Here is a 19,982-nt window from a genome sequence, read left to right on the forward strand (position 1 = left end):
CCCCAGGCATATTAAATGAGACCAAGAGATCCTGAAATCCTTCCTATGAAGAGGTCAGACACCAGCTCCTTTCTCATCTGAGCTCTGTCTTCCGTTCTGTGGGTTTGCATGTGATGAATGAGGAGGTGAGTTGTTTGGAAGCTGACCGTGCCTTTGGAGGGAAAGGCAGGAAATCCTTTCTTGTCTTTCTTGCAGATTGGACAGAAGATCATTCATCCCTTGTGCCTCCTGTTATTCCAAACCACCCCCCAAGCAATCCGGAGCCAACCAGGGAAGCTCCACTTCAGGGTAAAATGTTTTTTACAATTGCATCTTGGTTTCTACTCACAAAGTCTCATTTATAAAAGTCACTTTAAAAGGGGGGAATCTTGGACAGGCAGTGATGCATGCCTATAATCCCAGCAACTAGGGAGGCTGAGGCAGGAGGATCTCGAGTTCAAAGCCAGCCTCAGCAATGGTGAGGTGCGAAGCAACTCAGAGAGACCCTGTCTCTACATAAAATAGAAAATAAGGCTGGGGATGGGGCTCAGTGGTACAGTGCCTCTGAGTTCAATCTCCGGTATCGCCCCCCCCACCCCCAAAAAGTGGGCTTTTGTAACCTCCAAGTCTTTCCTTTGATTCAACAAACCATAAATAGTGAAAGCAAATCTAAATGTATTGTTAATCAGACTCAAAAATTAGGAACTTTTCTAAGTAGAGTTCTTCAGCTACTTGTAATCCTCTAAAAATAATGATGCCTGTTCAATGACCATTGAAATCCGCTTTCTCAACCTCAGCACTGTTGACTGACCTTTGGGGTTCGATGATTCTTTGGATGAGGCCTTTCCTGTACCTTCTGAATGTTCAGCGGCATTCGGGTCCCCTGTCCATTAGACGTTAGGAGCTCACACCCCACCTCTTACCCTTCACCTTATGACAACCAAAAATGTCCCTAGACATTGCCAAATGCCCCCAGGGAACAAACCAACCTGGATTTGGAAATGGCTGATATACAAACTATTAATATTTAATACCATATCCAATAGGAGAAATTCAAAGCTCAGACATAGATATTTTAAGATTCTAGTTAGCATATTTTGTTGTTGTTTTGGTACTGGGGATTGAACCCAGGGGCCCTTAACCACTGAGCCCCATCCCCAGCCTTTTTGGGTATTTTATTTAGAGACAGAGTTGCTTTGTGCCTAAGTGGATGAGGCTGGCTTTGAACTTGAGATCCTCCTGCCTCAGCCTCCTAAGCGGCTGGAAATATAGTCATGAGCCACCACGCCTAGAGCATATTTGTTTTTGACTTAAGTTTTTTTCTGTAAACATAAATCCTTTGGTATTATTATATTTTCTTATCCTGTTCTTGTTATCTTCGGGATGTGTTTTATGACCAGACACACACTTCTGCATGTTTTACATCATGTCTGCGGGTCTTTCTCACTTTGATTCACAAAAAGTATGCGTCCCCTAGAGAGGACCATTTTTGACAATTGGAAGCTCCCAAACCTAGCCACTTTGGGACCTCATTACTCTTCCATGCTAAGAAAGGTGTCTGGTGCTTTTTGTTACTGTTGTTGTTTAATTTCTTTCACAAATGAAAAACAGAGCAAATGCCATGTTTGATAGGGTTGGGGAATGTTTATGGTAAAGAACTATTAAAAATACTATAAAATATATCTTCACTTCTACACTTTTTTTTTTAACAAGATGTAATTGTTAGATATGAAAAGATAGGGAAAAAATCTTTTCTCTTATTTTGATCCCTCATTATAATTTTTTCAAGAAAGAAATGGTCTCTCTGCTCGCCACCTTGTCACGAGGGCAGGGTTAGTGTCACTGTGTGTTAAGTGCTGTGTTCTGGCCTGAGTGTGCTCCTTCATGGTGATAATGGCTTTGACAAAGGCAGAACACGATCTGTAACCGTGGATCCATCCCAGTCAGCATGATAGTGACTTCCTCAGTCCTTTTTACATATGAGTTCCTTCTTTGAGTCTTGTCCCCTCACCTTGCTGTCTCCCAGAGTCTCCTCTAAGATCCTGAAGCCTGTCCCCACCTGGGGACTGCAGAGGGTCTGCATAGGCTGTTCCCTGTGCAGTTCCTTCCCTCCCAGTCTTTGTGTAACCCTGTGTGTTTTAGGTCTTTAATCAATTCCCCTCCGATATTCACCCCCAACAACCTCTACATCTCACTTTAAGAACTCAGCAGTTACCGTGTTCATTGATGGTACTGTGTTCTTTTTTCATATATTATATATACGTATTCCCTAATTTCATTAGTGAGCAAAACTGATACCCTGAAGGTATACAAGTAGGGCACAGGTGATAACGAAGCAATAGAAGACTTTCAGCTGGACTTACACAGAATTAAGATGATAGTTGTTACATATCATCCTAACTCCTGGTGGTACAGTTGTTGTTTTTGTTTTTTAATTGTTTATATTTGGGGAGTGGGGTGGGTACCAGGGATGGAACTCAGGGGCACTCGACCACTGACCCCATCCCCAGCTCCATTTTATCTTTTATTTAGAAACAGGGTCTCACTGAGTTTCTTAGGGTCTCACTAAGTTGCTGAGGCTGGCTTTGAACTCACGATCCTCCTGCCTCGGCCTCCTGAGCTGCTGGGATCACAGGCGTGCACCACTGCATCCGGGTCCCTGGCACTGTTTTTTTTTTTTTAATAGTAATTTCCCCTGTTAGATTTTAAATCCCATGGAGGCACAAACTATATGGTATTTTTTTTTCCTTTATTGCAGGATAATCCCAAATTAGGTAGACTGCTATGTTTTATCTGCTGCAATTATTATTGGGTGAAGCAGTGCACATATCCATTTATGTATCCACACATACCTATGATAGTCAGCTACCAAAGAATTGTCTTCAAGATGAAAGTCTTAATGGGTCAGGTTTTGGGTGCCAAATGCTCAGAGCACCAACTAAGAACCCTGGTGATATTTTGCTGTGGTTGTTCTTGTCAGATATCTGTGGCAGGAGCATGCATTCTGACCTCTCACACAGACATGGAGTCTAGCTTCCCAGTCTTGGGGCTGTCCATGCTGTGGAGTCGCACTGGTCCTGAGTTCATATATGAGCCTAGGAAAGCCATGACTGAGCCCCATCCCCAGCCCTTTTTTATATTTTACTTAGAGACAGGGTCTTGCTGAGTTACTTAGGGCCTCACTAAACTGCTGAGGCTGGCTTTGAACTCAGGATCCTCCTGCCTCAGCCTCCTGAACTGCTGGGATGACAGGTGTGCACCACCACGCCCGGCTGGTTAAGCAGCTTGATGTGCCCTCTAGCATCTTGTGTCTTGCGTTGTATCCAGTGTTCATGGAGCCAGCAGGAGGAAGCCCAGTTGCTAACTTGGTTAGCTGGTTGGTGTGAATTTTGTTGAGATCACTGTTCACTAGCCTCTCCTTTCTTCGAGCCCCAACTTCCAATCCCAGCAAGCGATTCTTTGAGAGATGCGCTCACAGGCAAGCTCCTCTGCTTCAAGCTTGAAGAGAGGTTTTTCCCGGCATCTGTCCACCCTACTCACTCCACCACCAGCAACACAGTCACTCATTTTTTGTGTCCCTATTATGTACCAGGCACATCCCTAAATATTTTATTATGGGTTTTCCTTATGACTCTCGCCTGTGGTAGGTACCTCCATTTGCATATGTAAAGCTCAGGCAGAATGGTGTAGTAACTTGCCCAAGAACAATAGTTTTTCTTTCTAATATCTTTTTTATTTTTATTTATTTTTATGTGGTGCTGAGGATCGAACCCCGGGTCTCACGTGTGCTCAGCGAGTGCTCTACCACGGAGCCACGACCCCAGCCCAGCTTTTGTTTTTTAATTCAATTGAATTCATCAAATTACAATTAAAAAATTGGGAGTTGGAACTTTTGAATCACAATCAAAAAAATAAATTGAATTACAACAAAGCTGGTTTCCTCTATCCCACTGGGCACATTTTAGGGGTGCGGTCACTGAGTGGACTACAGGCTGCCACATTGAATAATGAACATACAGAGTATTTTTATCACTGTAGGAAGTGCTGTTCCTGGGGAATTCAAACCCTTGAGCCAAGAACTGTTCAGGCCTGGCAGTAAGACAATCCCTAAGGGTTATTGTGGTGTAGAATTTTTTGGACCCAAACCCAGAAGATCCTGACTCAGTGAGTCTGGGTTTAGAACTAAAGTCAGTACATCTTGATAAACCACCCGGGGTGAGTTCCAGACACAGCCAGGTCTTAAAACTGCTGATAAATCAATAGAAGTTCAAATCTCAGAAAATTGTACCTTGGAGCTTCAGCCGAGAGCTTCAAGTTCCACTGCTTTGGAAAAAAAAAAAAAGTAATTTCTTTCCAAAATCTGCATTAACTAATGACCCACCTGAACATAAAACCATAATAAAATGTGCATGAGTGTGAAAACCTTCTGATCTTCCCTCTCTAGGTGGGAACGGAAGTCAGTAGCGAACTCATGTCTTTATTAAGTTGAAACCATTATCAAGCACAAAATATGCTAATGATTGGCTTTTTAAAAATCTTGAGGGTGCGGTGGCTGAGGCAGGAGGATCATGAGTTCAAAGCCAGCCTCAGCAAAAGTGAGGCGCTAAGCCACTCAGGGAGACCCTGTCTCTGAATAAAATACAAAATAGGGCTGGGGATGGGGCTCAGTGGTCCTGCCTCAGCCTTCCAGATGGGTGGGTTTCGGGCGTGTGGCACTGTGTCTGGCTGAGCTGGCCTCTGTTTTCAGCCATGGTTGGTTAAACTCCCAATAAGCCCTGGGATGGCTCTAGAGAGAGGAGCGAGCAGAACTTGACTGGGGACCATTTAAAAGAGCCTTCCTTTTTCTTAAGAGCCAGAAACTTTTATAATGTGCAATTAAAAATTGTATGCATGCCCAGAGACCTTTTAAGTCCTTTTAGTTACCGCGAACCAAAAATAACTCTCCTTCCTGGGTGCCAGGCTCCTCATGCCTTGGGGTGTGTGGGACTTTTTCTTGTTTTTTTCCTTTTAATACCAGGGATAGAACCCAGCCCTGTTTACTTTTTATTCTGAGCTAGGTCCTCCCTATGTTGCAGAGGCTGGTCTCAAACTGGCAATCCTCCTGCCTCAGCCTCTTAAATGGCTTGACCTTTGTTTTTGTTTTTTGTTTTTGGATAACATTTTTGACAGGAAAGAAACCAGGCGGATGAGGAAGCTGTGGCCAGGAGAAGTCATAGGAAATGAAATTAGGAGAGAGAAAAAGTGCTCTCTGTAATCCCAGAGGATTACAGCACTGGTGCTGTTCGGTATAATGAGAGAAATTCCAGGGGTTTCTCAGAGAAATTTCTAATAAAGCCCCAAGGAAGACTTTCGATTTGTACTTAAAATGCTATTTGTGAATGTATCAGGAAAACTCAATATAACCTTAGGGAGTATGCTTGGGAGTTATTTTTTTAAATATTTGATTTTTAGTTATAGGTGGCACACAGTATCTTTATTTCATTTTGACGTGGTGCTGAGGATGGAACCCAGTGCCTCCCTCCCACATGCTAGGTGAGCGCTCTACCACGGAGCCCCAGCCCCAGCCCTGCCTGGGAGCTATTTGTCCATTAATTTGTTTTAAGCAAGACAGCAGGGTTTGAAGCTCCTATGATCCTAGTGAGTAACTACTTTAGTTCAAGGGTTTTACTTTAGCTTATGGCTTTAAGTATCCTAAGCCAAATGACTGAAGCTTTTCTTAAAGAGTAAGCCTTAGCGATGGACATATTTCGGCTATTTCACAAATTGTTAAAAGATGCGAATAAATAGCAAAAGTTAGTTGACTGTAAAATTTCATTCCAAGTAATGAGCTTTAATTTTCATGATAGTGATTCTATGTCACATTTTGTGACCATGATTTTTTTTTGGGTGAGGAGAGGCATTCTTCTTATCTGCCCATCTGGTTAAAAACTAAGGTTTTGCCCAGTTGGTCTTAAATGTAGAAGCCAAGCCCAACCCAGCACCTCAGAAGCCATGCTACAAAATAAAAAAATAAAAGAAATTGGGCGTGGTGGCGTGCGCCTGTAATCCCAGCAGCTCAGGAGACTGAGGCAGGAGGATTACCAGTTCAAAGCCAGCCTCAGCAATTTAGGGAGGCCCTCAGCAACTAAAAATCCCGTCCTTAAATAAGATATTTAAAAAAGGCTGTGGCTCAGTGGTTAAGCATCTCTGGGTTCAATCCCCAGCACCATCAATCGATCAATCAATCAATCAAAAGACACCAAACAAAGACTGACTGTTTTCTGTGGCAGTCAGAACTACAAGAACTGAAACTAAGGAAGGCTGTCATCTTGTGGGGACTGATCTTGTCCTCTTTTCTATCTTTCTCTGGGCCCTAAAGATGCCCCCCTCTGTGTACAATACCAACTTCCTACACAGGGCCTCAGAACATCTATCCCTGAAGTCAGGAGAGGACCTCATTTTAATTTGTGCATTTTAATCAGACCGAAGGGGACACACAGTGGCACAATCGTACATGCACACATTACATAATTTGGTCCATTTCTCCCCCTCATACCAAGCAGAGCACTTTCTCAGGACCCCTTTTGTGCCAAAGACCCCAGCCTGCGAGCTTGGAGAGCCCCCTCCCCCCAGCCCTCCCTCCCCTCGTGCCCTCTCTTCACTGACTGAGTCCACTTTCCGCTCACAGTGACTTTCCTTGTGCCTTTCTTGTTGGTACCAGGCAAACCCTTTTTTACACGAAACCCTTCTGAGTTGAAAGGCAAGTTCATCCACACGAAGCTGCGGAAAAGCAGTCGTGGCTTCGGCTTCACGGTAGTTGGAGGGGACGAACCCGACGAGTTCCTCCAGATCAAGAGCTTGGTCCTGGACGGTCCTGCCGCCCTGGATGGCAAGATGGAAACAGGTAAGGTCCCCAGGGCCCCTGCATGTGCTGTGCAGTGAGACTCCACCCACGCCTGAGCTGGCTGTCACCAAACGACTCGTGGTTCATAAATGTCCTCTGCACACCTTGGGATGAGCTGGAGCCCTCCATTACCAAAATTCAACCCTTGGTGCAGATCAAAACCTCCGAAGCCATTTGAATTTGGGGGAGCTGTTAGGGTGCTATTGAATACAGTGATCCAGCAATTTACTAAAAATGTGGAGCCATTTGAAGAAATGGGTGCTAAACTTGGATCTCTCCACAATGAGAATTTCTATAGAGAAGAAAGCACCAGTGTTCTCTTAATGATGATAATCTTCTCATTAGCAAGGAAGGCAGTAGGTGCTACAAGAGAAGCAAAGAGCTGGCATTAAGGTGGCTCACGCCTGTCATCCCAGTGGCTCAGGAGGCTGAAGCAGGAGGATCCTGAGTTCAAAGCCAGCCTCAGCAAAAGCGAGGCCCTAAGCAACTTGGTGAGACCCTGTCTCTAATTAAAATAATTTTAAAAGGGCTGGGGATGGGGCTCAGTGGTTAAGTGCCCCTGGGTTCAATCCTGGTACAAAAAAAAAAAAAAAAAGATAGAAGCTTTCTTTTTATGCCTCATGGTATTAGTCCCAAGCCCAAGTCCAGGTTCAGCGTTGTGTTCAGTGGGGGTGTGAAGGAGGCAGAATTTTGCATCTGCTCTCTACGAGCTTTTGACTGGGCCTGAGAATATTATAAGACAGGTGAAGAGATAAAAACGTACAGGCTCATTGAATATGAGCCTTTTGTGCCCGGGGACCACGTTACGGAAGTGCAAACCAAAAGATGCGGTGAGAACCCAGCACCTAGGGAGTTGCACCTAGAGTACCAGGTGGTGACAATGGGCCAAGACCAAGCAGCTGGGGACACTGTGGGTCACTGGGTGCAGAAGTGAATGGGAAGGTAAGGTTGGCTTCACAGGGTTGGTGCGTCCAGATTCCTCTGGTTTGATTTCCTATTCGTGATAGGAATGTTAATGAAGTGAGAATGTCACTTCTAAGAAGGACAGCTTCCATGTGAAATTTCACCTCCTTTGCATATCTAATTTTGGGGAGGGACTGGGGGGTACCAGGGATTGAACTCAGGGGCACTCTACCACTGAGCCCCCTCCCCAGCCCTATTTTGTATTTTATTTAGAGACAGGGTCTCCCTGAGTTGCTTAGGGCCTCGCTAACTAAGGCTGGCTTTGAACTCACCATCCTCCTGCCTCAGCCTCCTGAGCCCCTGGGATGACGGGCGGGCGCCATTGCGCCTGCCTAATTTTTTAAAGTGTCTTTTTGCTCAAAATAATCCCTGCCCCAAAGGGGCATGATGTGGGGTGGTGGGTTCTGGACATGGGTGGGATGGTTTCATATCTACCTGTTCTTGACACCTCCCCCCAAACCCTGACCTTTTCCAGGCGATGTCATTGTCAGCGTGAACGACACCTGCGTCCTGGGACACACGCACGCGCAAGTTGTGAAAATCTTCCAGTCTATCCCCATTGGTGCCAGCGTGGACCTTGAACTCTGCCGAGGTTACCCATTGCCTTTTGACCCAGATGACCCCAACACCAGTTTAGTGACCTCGGTGGCTATTTTGGACAAAGAGCCCATTATCGTGAACGGACAGGAGACCTACGATTCCCCAGCGAGCCACAGCAGTAAAACAGGCAAAGCCAGCAGCATGAGGGACGCCAGGCCCAGCAGCCCCGCGGACGTGGCCTCCACCGGCTCCCACGGGTACCCCAACGACACCGTGTCCTTGGCCTCGTCCATCGCCACGCAGCCGGAGCTCATCACCGTGCACATAGTCAAGGGGCCCATGGGCTTCGGGTTCACTATCGCCGACAGCCCGGGGGGTGGGGGCCAGAGAGTGAAGCAGATCGTGGACAGTCTGAGGTGCCGGGGCTTGAAAGAAGGGGACCTCATCGTGGAGGTCAATAAGAAGAACGTGCAGGCCTTGAGTCACAACCAGGTGGTGGATATGCTCATCGAGTGTCCCAAGGGAAGCGAGGTCACCCTGTTGGTGCAGCGAGGAGGTATGTAAGTTTGCTCTGTGACCCTGAGATGCATGGCTTAGTGTCCTTACTGGTCTCCAGGTGACTGGTCGGGTTCTTTTAAGTGGTCATTGACGATTTCTTTTCTTTCTTTCTTTTTTATTTTTTCTTTTGGCGACACTGGGGTTGGAACCCAGGACCTTGTGCATGCTAAGCAAGTGCTCTACCGCTGAGCTACCTCCCCAGCCCAGCTCATGGTCATTATTATTTAAACCTTTGATTGCTTCCCATTAAGCTTATGGCTTAGACATCTTGTGGTGCAGTCGGAGTGATACTTGAAAACATGAATCAGAATGCGTCCTTTAAGAACCACTAGGAGTTTGAAACCTTTGAACTGCTTGCTGGACAGGCTTCAAAATGTGGGTCCCGGACACGCCTCTGACCTCCTTTCACGTTCCTTCTTGTCACTTTGCTTCAGCCATATTTGACTTCCTTCTGAAGTGACCTTCATGGGTTAGGCTCTTTTCTACCTCAGGGCCTTTACACATCCTGTTCTCTCTGCCTGGGATGTCCTTTCCCAGCCCTTTGCTCATTTGCATTCCTGAGAAAAGGCTTCTTGAATCACTTTATCTAAATTTGCTCCTTGATGCTTCCAGAACTCAGTTCCTAGAACCTTGACAATCCATGTTATTATTGCAAAGCATTATTTTATATATATATATATATATTTTTTTTTTTTTTCTTTTGTCTTTCTTTTCACTAGAACATAAGGTCCATGCAGCCAGGACCCATGCATACATGCTGATACATGTTATCCCTAGTTTAATACCCTTTTAGGTATTCATTGATGAGTGAATGAAGATGTGCTCATTTGCAAGTGGTAGAACAGCCCTGGCCAAGGATATTCAAAATGTGCCTCAACCTACTCCCGTGTAGGTGGTTGCAGATCTAGAGAGCTGGGATATTTTAAATCTTGAGACATGAGAATTGGTCCTGTGTCTCCCTGCCTGGGCGTCCCACCCCCTCCCCACCAGCACTCCTGGGACCTCACCCTGAGAAATAGTCTGCAGAACTTTGAAAGGTCTTGCTTCTGGGGTGGAGGTCATTGAGTGGTCATACCTGATCTTTGCCCGCAGAGGGGTCCACGGTCAGTGGCTCCTGATCTTTGCCAACCTGATTCATTTCCTGCACGGTGTACTCAGGTCCTCTGGAAAGAGATCAAAATCCAGGTTTTATTTACTGTTGGTTCCATCCTCTCAGGAAGCTGCGTATTTTGTGACAAAAATGATTGGGGTCATTGGAAGGAAATTGAAAACACAGAGTGACTGTCGATGTGAATCAAAATGCTCAATCGGCCCTTCTTGAGCAGATAGAAAAACCATTGTGCAGATTTTATTTAAAAAAAAAAATGTTCCCATCCCATTCCGAAGACTCTTCTCGTATCTAGACCACTTGATTCTCGGGTAATTGGTTCTTAAACCGTGACCACGACGTTGCAGGAAATAACTAGAGCGTAAGGATGATTTGGGTAATGACGGTCTGGAATGATGCTTGGCTCTTGTGGACCAGTCAGTGATTGACAGAGGGCTTTCCCGCTTCCCTACGCCTCAGACCTGATCTTGGTCACTTCCCTGGGACTTGGGAAGGTGCGAGCCCACGGTGGGAGACGTAGTCCCCCCTCTTCCTGTGGGTCGCAGCCTCGTGTTGTGCTTCCTTGGCTCTGAATAACACTGACTCTGCACACTTATCCCTTTCTGTGTCCAACAACCTGGAAACTCTTTTTTTAAATTTTTTTTGTGATATCACAGATTGAACCCAGGGGTGCTTAACCACTGAGCCCCATCCCCAGCCCTTTCCATCTTTCATTTAGAGACAGGGTCTCACTGAGTTGCTTAGGGCTTTGCCAAGTTGCTGAGGCTGGCTTTGAACTCATGATCCTCCTGCCTCAGCCTCCTGAGCTGCTGGGATGACAGGCATGTGCCACCGAGCCTGGCTAAAAACTCTGAAATGGTTCTCAGCAGAGCCTGCACGTCTCTGATCCAGCTAGCACTGGACAGTGACGAACCACCCTCCTTTCCTATCTAACAGTTACTGGAACTTGACCGCAGTGAATTTGTCTAAAGCAGCAAACGACCCATAAAAGAAACAGGCTCCTTGATCACAAAGACTTCTGGGTTCTCTCTTCTTCATTCCTGGGTCCTTCTTTCTGTTGGTGCTGTTACGTCTTATAACCTTCATATGGAAAGGTCCAGAAGATATGGCCTCATTAGTCAACGGCTACATGATTTGTTCCAGAACCCAAGCAATTGAAAATCACTGTAACATCAGCAGTCTTTAAAATATGCCATGTGCCTTCTGTTTGATTTATGGATGGGACAGAAAGTTTGCACATCTGCGGTTGGCAGGCTCCTGCTAGCTACTATTAATCTTTGCAGAAAGCATATAAATATGTTTGTTTCTGCTGCGCATTAGTTATTTGAATCAGAGCTGACGTTTAATCATCCCTCCTGTATGGTGTGTGGGGGGAGAGGGGTGTAATGAGAAGATTTGATGAAAGAACGAGACAGGGGCTTGGTTAAATGAGAAAGTGAGTGGCCATCGCACCGGAGCCTCTAATGAATCTCGTTCCTGTTGTAAGTGCTGGTGAGCAGATTGATATGCTCATTAAGTCCGCACCATTCATGAATCTCAGAGATTCGGATTGCAATTGCCAGTCTTCCGATGCTTTATAAAATGAATCTTTTCTACTCTGGGGCCGTGTTTGCAGCATCTATTTTAATTCTTAATCCTTGACCTCACTCTCGAGATTTCTTTGTTATCATTTGCCAGTTGAGATAGTGCACGCCTGTAATCCCAGTGACTCAGGAGGCTGAGGCAGGAGGATCGTGAGTTCAAAGCCAGCCTCAGCAATGGTGAGACCCTAAGCAACTCAGTGAGACCCTGTCTAAATAAAATACAAAAAAGGGCTGCGGATGTGGCTACCAAAAAAAAAAAAAGATCTGGTATATTTCACTTTCTAGCGCTTTTAGTCTGCTTCCCTTAGTGTGGAAACCAGGCAGAGGCTGAAACATCTGTCCGGGGTCAGTTTCCTGGGCCATATCTGGGAGTGGGGGCTGGGGTTGTTCACCCACACGCCCAGGTAGCAGGGACCATCATGGGTGTGTTCACACGGCCGGCCTTCCATGAGCACCTCCCTGCCCTGGGCCAGCACAAAGGGCAGCCCTTCCCGCTGTGCCTGGCTTCTGGTTTCCCAGTGTCTTCTCCCTGTACCGAACAATCAGGAGACTTTCTTTTTCTTTCTTTCTTTCTTTATTTTTGAACCAGAGATTGAAGGGGTGCTTAAACACTGAGCCCCATCCCCAGCCCTTTTTTATATTTTATTCAGAGACAGGGTCTCACTGAGTTGCTTAGAGCCTCACTAAGTTGCTGAGGCTGGCTTTAAACTCGTGATCCTCCTGCCTCAGCCTCCCGAGCTGCTGGAATAACAAGCATTCACCCTTGTATCTGGCTTTTGTGTGTGTGTGCGGGCGCGCGCTGGGGATTGAACCCAGGGCCCTGTACACACAAGGCAAGCACTCCACCAACTGAGCTGTATCCTGAGCCCATATCTGGCTTATTTCTATTTTTTTAAACATATCATTTGTTTTCAGAAATCCTGTTCCCTGACACCAGGAGTCTAGAGGCTTCTTGGAGGTGTTTGGAAATCCTGTCTATGATCACTTAATAGTGCTTTTTAGTTAAACTTAATTTACAAAAGACATGAGACCTATCCCATAAATGCTCTTCTCTGTTTTCTAAGAGGTTCTATTCCAGGTAGTCAGCATAGGTACCTTTGCCCCTTGGTGTAAAACTCGGGGCAGATTCAGCTAGACCTGTTAGTAGCTGTGACTCTCCTTGAGGAGCAGTTTGGGGTTGAGTCAGAATACTTCTAGAGGATTTGGGGGGCTGTGGTTGGAGCTCAGTGGTAGGGCGCCTGCCTAGCACACGTGAGGCACTGGGTTCGATCCTCGGCACCACATAAAAGTGAATAAAATGAAGGTATTGTGCCCAACTACAACTAAAAACAGTATATTTTTAATAAAGATAAGATTTGGGGGGATACTTTGTGAAAGTGGAGAAAATATGCTTTGCTTTTTGGAGAAAGTTTATCTCAAAAACATATCTAAACTGGTGTGTTGGGAACCCCCCATAAGTCGCACTCTGCCTTAATCTGCTCAAGGAATTTGGCAGGTTACTTAAGCAGGTTACTCTTCACCCCCTGACATTCCTTTCTTTATTCAAAAAATGGATCTTTTATCCTAGAGAAACTCTCGGGATGCCCCTGTTGGCTCTTATGTTATGCCAATTATGATTTTATTGTTGTCTAGAGGAAAGACCACAAGATTGTGGTGCCAAAGAATGTAAGTTTGAATCATAATCCCTTCCTTTTCTTGCAGTGTGATTTTAGGCAAGTCACTTAACTTCTCTGAGCTCAGTTCACCATCAGGAAGAACATGAATGATAATGCATGCCTTGCCTGTGTGTGATGTAGATTAAAAGAGGTAGCACGTGTGCCAGTTCCTGACATAGAGGTGTTGGTATCGCATGGTCAGTCGATGGTGTATTATGAATATTGCCTAATAGCAGAAGCAGTTGGGAACTAGTAACTTGCTATTTTAGAAAGACAAGCATAGTCCTGAACTATAGAATGACAATGTACGGTGTTGTGGCGTCCATATTTTGTTTTAGAATCTCCTCTGTTCATTCTGATGTACATCCAGGGCTGCAAATCATGCTAGGGTCCTGCCCTCATGGTTCTGTCTAGTTTGGATCTATTACATGTACCTTGAGGGAAAGCTGGAAAAGTCAGGAGGCTGAGGCAGGAGGATTGCGAGTTCAAAGCCAGCCTCAGCAACTTAGTGAGGCCCTAAGCAACTCAGGGAGACCCTGTCTCTAAATAAAATACAAAATAGGGCTGGGGATGGGGCTCAGAGGGCGAGTGCCCCTGGGCTCAGTCCCTAGTACTAAAGAGAAAGTTCTGTAAGCAGCAGATTTCTCAGTCTTGGAGGTCCGTTTCAGCTCCTGCCTGCTCCATGTTTCTGCTGGCGAGGTTGGAAGGGAGGACTCGATTCTGGAGATGCTCACTTGGACGCGGTCTCCCCTGCCTTCTGCTGGCCACAGAAGTAATGGAAGCCATGTTTTGCTTTCCACTTTGTGCAGACCAGGTGGTAAATGTCTAGTCACCAAGTCCTGGTAGGGGCTGATTCTAAGGTGTTAAGAGTCCCTGGAGGGCAGGACCACGTGCAGCTTCTCCTCACCCCGCCCCCCCCCCAGGCACCTCATAACCTGAAGAAATTAAACATGGTCCCTGAGTCACAGTGGAAAATCCATCATCCGGCTTTATGGTCACACTTCTGCGGCTCTAGAAGGAACAACGATGGGTTGCAAAAGGCAAAACTTAGATAGGAACGCGGTGCCAGTGGTCAGAATGTCCCTGCTGTCGGTCCCTGAGCAGTGACGGTGTGCCAGGCTCCCTTCTGTGTTTCCACTTGCATATGTTATCAGCAAAACTTACCAGCACCCCATTGTGTAACCCCATTGGCATTGTCTGAGGGCCTTTTTTTTAAAAAACCTGTAATTGAACCCAGGGATGCTTAACCACTGAGCCACACCCCCAGCCCTTTTTAATATTTTTATTTAGAGACAGGGTCTCGCTAAGTTGCTTGGACCCTCACTAAATTGCTGAGGCTGGCCTCAAACTTTTGATCCTCCTGCCTCAGCCTCCTGAGCCGCTGGGATTGCAGGCATGCACCACCGTGCCCTAGCTGCCTGATGGATTCTGAGTAGAATCTTATGTGAAATGAAGGCAATGGTTTAGTGAGGATCCTGAGACCCAGAGACTCAGTGATTTTCCAAAATCACCCTCTTGGTTAGTGGCCAGCCTAGAATTTGAACCCAGGAATTATGTCTCTGGAGACCGTGTAGTTAACCACTGTGCAAAACAGCCTCTTGATTGCAAGTGCCTCAGGTAGCGTTGCTGTTGAGGAGTCGTGCACAACTTTAGGCACACATGAAGAATGAATACGGTCTGAAGTCCACAGGCAAGTTGATGCCGATGAATTCTCATCAAAACTTCCTGATGATATTTAGTTCATTAAATCACCATGGATCCAGAGAGGAAAAGCAATATTTAATCTCCTCCTCTGAGCACACCACTAGCATTGGCTCTCGTGTGTGCGTGGCGTTCCTTCTGAAATGATGCAGAACCATCATAATTAGAACCACAGAGAGGTACTGGCCTCCCTTCTCCTTGCCTTCTGTCCAGGACTGGAGAATAAATTGCAAATTGCACCACTTAAGTGTCTGACAGCCAGAATGTCTCACAAGGAGCTAGAAGGGGGACGGGGGTTGCTTATAGAGGGATGTCTTGATAATGTCCTTTCCTGTAGGTTCCCATCAGCAAATACCTTCTCAAGATACTCAGCCTACCTGGGCACGGTGGTGCACACCTGTAATCCCAGAGGCTTAGGAGGCTGAGGCGGGAGGATCATGAGTTCAAGGCCAGCCTCAGCAACTTAGTGAGGCCCTAAGCAACTCAGTGAGATCCTGTCTCTAAATAAAGTACAAAATAGGGCTGGGATGGGGCTCAGTGGTTGAGTTCTACCCCTGAGTTCAATCCGTGGTACCAAAAGAAAGAAAAGAAAAGAAAGTGTAAGCACCAGGCAGGTCCCCACTTTCTCAGACCTGCCAGAGTCTCCTCAGGGGGATTATAAGACCTCCCCTGGCAGGCAAGCCTCTGGGCTTCTCACACTGGATTGATACTTAGGGAGCTTAATTTAAATTACTGTATTAAAGTCCCTTTCATCCAAAACCTTGAAAACACAAGAAAAGCTCAACTACAAATTTTAACTATCAAGTATGCATAACCTGCCACCAAAGCTGTCACCATCAGGCCATTTGTCAGAACTCTGATCAGAGAGGAAGACATTGAAGTCTCCCTGGTGTGCTCACCTGACTCAGTGCCTCAGACCTGCCGACTTCTGCTTCCCCAGGTCACTTAGATCTTCTAACACTTTTGGAAGTATTTTTTGCGGGGGCAGGGTGGGGGGTACCAGGGATTGAGTCCAAGACATTTAACCACTGAGCCACACCACCCAGCCCCCTTTTTTTTTTTTTAAATGTTTTTATTTTGAGACAGTGTCTTCCTGGGTTGCTTATAGTCCCCATAAGTTGCTGAGACTGGCCTCAAGCCTGTGATCCTCCTGCCTCAGCCTCCGAAGCTGCTGAGATTACAGGGGTAGGGTATGCCACCCTGCCCAGCTTACTTTTGGAAGTTGGACCCTCATGGAAGACCCAGTATGCTGCCTGTCCACTTCCTAAGCTGGGAGAAGTTGTTCAAGTTAAAATTAGCAAACCTTTAGGACTTGCATATTGTTAAACAGGACGGGATTCATATTTACTGTTAAGAAGCCTTCTGGCCTTTTAGTAGTGCAGCTTTAAGTCGTTATTTTGGTTTATGGCCATGGTTTAAAGTTATCAAGAGTTTCACTTGAGAATTCTTGGTAGAATAAATCATTTTTACATTCGAGATGACCTATAGGAAGAGATGAGATAAATACAAACAATGTTCCTATTTTGGATTTTTCATTAGGTAGCATAGAAGAATTACTCCCTCACTTCCACATGTTAGAGAAATCCGATTCCTTTAGTTATTTTGGGTCTTAATTTTTAAATCTAAGCCCCTTCATTTACCTGTTGTCTCTCCTGCCACTTGTGTTTTTGACTGGGGATTGAACCCCGGGGTGTTTCACCACTAAGCCACATCCTCAGCCAGTTTTTATTTTTTATTTTGAAAAAGGTTCTCACTCAAGGGCTGAGGCTGGCCTCAAACCTGAGATCTTCCTGCTTCTGCCTCCCTAGTCTTAGCTGGAATTTTTATAGGTGTGCACCCCCAGGCCTGGCTGTTCTAACATTTATAACGGAGTTTCAGGCGTGATTGGATGGTGTCAGTCTTGTGCCTTCATATTCCTACTGCATAGTGATTGCCACACCTGAAGACTTATGCTTTCTTCCCTGCAAGGCAGCATCTCCTCCTCAAAGGTGGACATGAACACCCAGTTACTCGTTGATGCGCATGATCCTAAAGGCCTGTGCGATGTGCGATTCTTGTTAAGGAGCGACAGCCCCTCACCTTTGTGGAAGAGCGGTGCAATTCAATCAGCTTGGCTTGCAGGCTGTGGGATTGTTATTCCGTGTTTCTACCCACAGGATGGAACTTGAATGCAAAGAAGTCACTTGGTTATCCCTGTCCAGGGGACACATTCAATCACACGATGTGCCAGGCATTGTCTGGGCATTGGAATTAGAGCAACACGCTCTGCAATGAGAACAGACCTGCTCCTGAGCTCATGAGACTTTTATTATAGGGGAAGGGGAGAGAGGGCAGAATGCACTGGTGAACAAGAACACGTCAGCCGGTGTTATGGCTGGCTGTGAGATGTCCCCCAAAGCTCACGTGTGAGACAGTGCAGGAAGGTCCAGAGGAGACATGACTGACTGGGTGGTGAGAGCCTTAACCCAACCAGTGAATGAACCTCTGATGGGATTAACTGGGTGGTGGCTGGAGGAGGGGGCATTGGGGGCGTGGCTTTGGGGTCTCTATTTGTCTCTGGGGAGTGGAGTCTCTCTCTGCTTCCTGATCACCATGTGAGCTGCTTCCCTCCACCACACGCTTCCTCCATGATGTCCTGCCTCCCCTCGAGCCCCGAGGAATGGAGCCTGCTGTCTAGGGACGGGGACCTCTGAAACTTCGAGCTCCCAATAAGCTCTTCCTCCTCTGCAGTTATTCGTTCTTGTTGGGTGTTTCAGTCACAGCAGTGATAATACTGAGTAAAAGAGCCAGAGGAAGGTGCGGGCAGCAGGTCAAGCCAGGAGTCGGGGGGAGCGAGGAGCGCTTCCAAATAAGGTGACAAGAGTGAGCCAGCGGCCACAGGGGAGGGGACAGTGGGGAAGAGAGAGAAGGAAAGGGAGTGACGTCAGAGACAGGTGAGCAGGGGGGACAGTGGCCTAGGGCAGAGATGGGAGACCAGGATCAGGACTTGGAATTTTATTTTCAGTGTGGTGTCATCATGCGCCAGGGAGGGACAAGCACTGGCTAATGCTTTTAGCTTGTCCCTCGGGCATACGTGGAGGAACATGCTGTGGGTGAGCAGGAAGAGGGAGACCTATTAGGGCTGCCGCTGAGGGTCGAGCAAGGGTGTTGGCAGCTGGGAACAGGGTGTCACCAGAGCAGTGGGGAATTGGGGATGGGATAAGAGAGTGACAGGACCACTCAGTTGATTGTAGAACACGGGGTGGCACACTCCTTCTGTAAAAGCCAGAGGGGAGATACTTTGGGCTTTGGGGGCCGTGCAGTCTGTTTTCCCACTGCTCTGTTCTTCCCTTGTATCAGATGAGATGAGGGCCCATGGGTGGCCTGTGTTCCAGGTGCCATAGGGCCCACACCTGTGATCCCAGCAGCTCGGGAGGCTGAAGCAGGAGGATCATGAGTTCAAAGCCAGCCTCAGCAACTCAGGGAGGCCCTAAGCAACTCAGTGAGACCCTGTCTCTAAATAAAATATAAAAAGGGCTGGGGATGGGGCTCCGTGGTTAAGTGCCCCTCGGTACAAAAAAAAAAAAAAAAAAAAAAAGAAAGAAGAGAAGGATAAAATAGACCAATGACTTTGTCCTGGGCAGTGTTCATTGCCAGGATTTGGGTATTGGAGGAGGGCTGGGTCAGGCTAATGCTGTGTAATCAAGGTTCTTTTGTAGACATGTTAATTGCAAAGTGCCCAATTCACCCAAGTGAAGCAGAAATGTAGGAGGTGTTTGTCTGAGGTGAGGGCAGGAGACATGTACATTTATGGGCCATTATTCTATCAATGAACGTTCTACAAACTGCACTATGACTCATCCCTAGGTCGTGAATGTATTGAGCTACAGTGTGTGTGTGTGTGTGTGTGTGTGTTTTTTAACATGTTTTTTCAGTCGTAGTTGGGCACAATATCTTTATTTTGTTTTTATGTGGTGCTGAGGATGGAACCCAGGGCCCTGCACGTGCTAGGCGAGCGCTCTACCGCTGAGCCCCAGCCCCAGCCCCTGGTGTGTTTTTGCTAAAAGTGAAATACAACGTCAGACTACTCAGTAAAGCATTTTCATGAAACATTGTGTGTGCACACACGGATATAAAGCATGTGCGTCTGAATGCATCACAAAGTGCATTTGTCATCGTGAGCCATTTGAACACCAGTGGTAAAAACCCCATGAGAACAGTATTGAGAGCCGTGGGTCTGAATGAGGTTGCTTAGGACAGGAGTGAAAGGTAAGCCAGCCTCAGCTACTTAGCGAGGCCCCAAGCAACTGAGCGAGACCCTGTCCCTAAACGAAATGTAAAACAGGGCTGGGGATGGGGCTCAGTGGTCAAGTGCCCCTGGGTTCAATCCCTGGTACCCCCGCCCCCCCAAAAAAGAGTGAAAGCTAGAGTGAAGGGGCCACCCCAGAATCTTAAGGTCTATCACCTTCTGCTTTTGAGCTAAGTAGGAGGTTCCAGAAAAAAAATGGAACAACTCGTGCAAATAGGGGAAAGAACAGGAAGCCTGGTAATTGCAGGACCCAAGAGTAGAGTGAGCATCTTAAGGAGCTGTCTTTACACTGGTGGCGTCAGGAGGTGGCAGTACCCAGGGTGGGTGGCAGAGCTGCTGGGGCAGAGCCGGGATGCACTGCGAGTGCCCTGGCAGGGGATTTGGCTTGCACAAGTTGCCGAAATGGTGTCGTGAAGTGCAGCTGAGAAAAGGGAAAGGGATGTGGCCTCTCGGGAGAGGGCTTCAATTTGACTTTAAGATGGGAGATGCATTGCGCTTTTGTGTGCTGAAGGAAGTACTCTGGAGACGGGGAGAAACTTGCAACTGGCAAAGGGGAGATCTTTCTACCAGCTTAGTGTAGAGGGAAGTCTGGGAGAGAAGGAAATAGCACCATCAGAAGTGAGGTGTGTGTAGACTGTGCAGAAAACGAAGCAGACTAGATCCTCTCATTCTTTTTTTTCTCCAGAATGTTCTGAATGTATATAGAATCCCTTGAGTTTATACA

General features: G+C 46.7%; 1 protein-coding gene across 13 annotated transcripts in view; it reads left to right on the forward strand.

The window, feature by feature from the left end:
* Positions 1 to 19,982, forward strand: part of Magi1 (membrane associated guanylate kinase, WW and PDZ domain containing 1) — a 613,943-nt gene that overhangs the window by 532,555 nt on the left and 61,406 nt on the right. For all 13 annotated transcript variants that reach the window (XM_071618445.1, XM_071618450.1, XM_071618457.1 and 10 more), the window contains exons 10-12: positions 196 to 288; positions 6,680 to 6,862; positions 8,301 to 8,921. In XM_071618445.1, coding sequence (XP_071474546.1) covers positions 196 to 288; positions 6,680 to 6,862; positions 8,301 to 8,921 — 897 coding nt within the window. The remainder of the gene's footprint in view (positions 1 to 195; positions 289 to 6,679; positions 6,863 to 8,300; positions 8,922 to 19,982) is intronic.

The sequence above is a fragment of the Marmota flaviventris genome, chromosome 1 (assembly GCF_047511675.1).
Source record: "Marmota flaviventris isolate mMarFla1 chromosome 1, mMarFla1.hap1, whole genome shotgun sequence".
Lineage (NCBI taxonomy): Eukaryota > Metazoa > Chordata > Mammalia > Rodentia > Sciuridae > Marmota > Marmota flaviventris.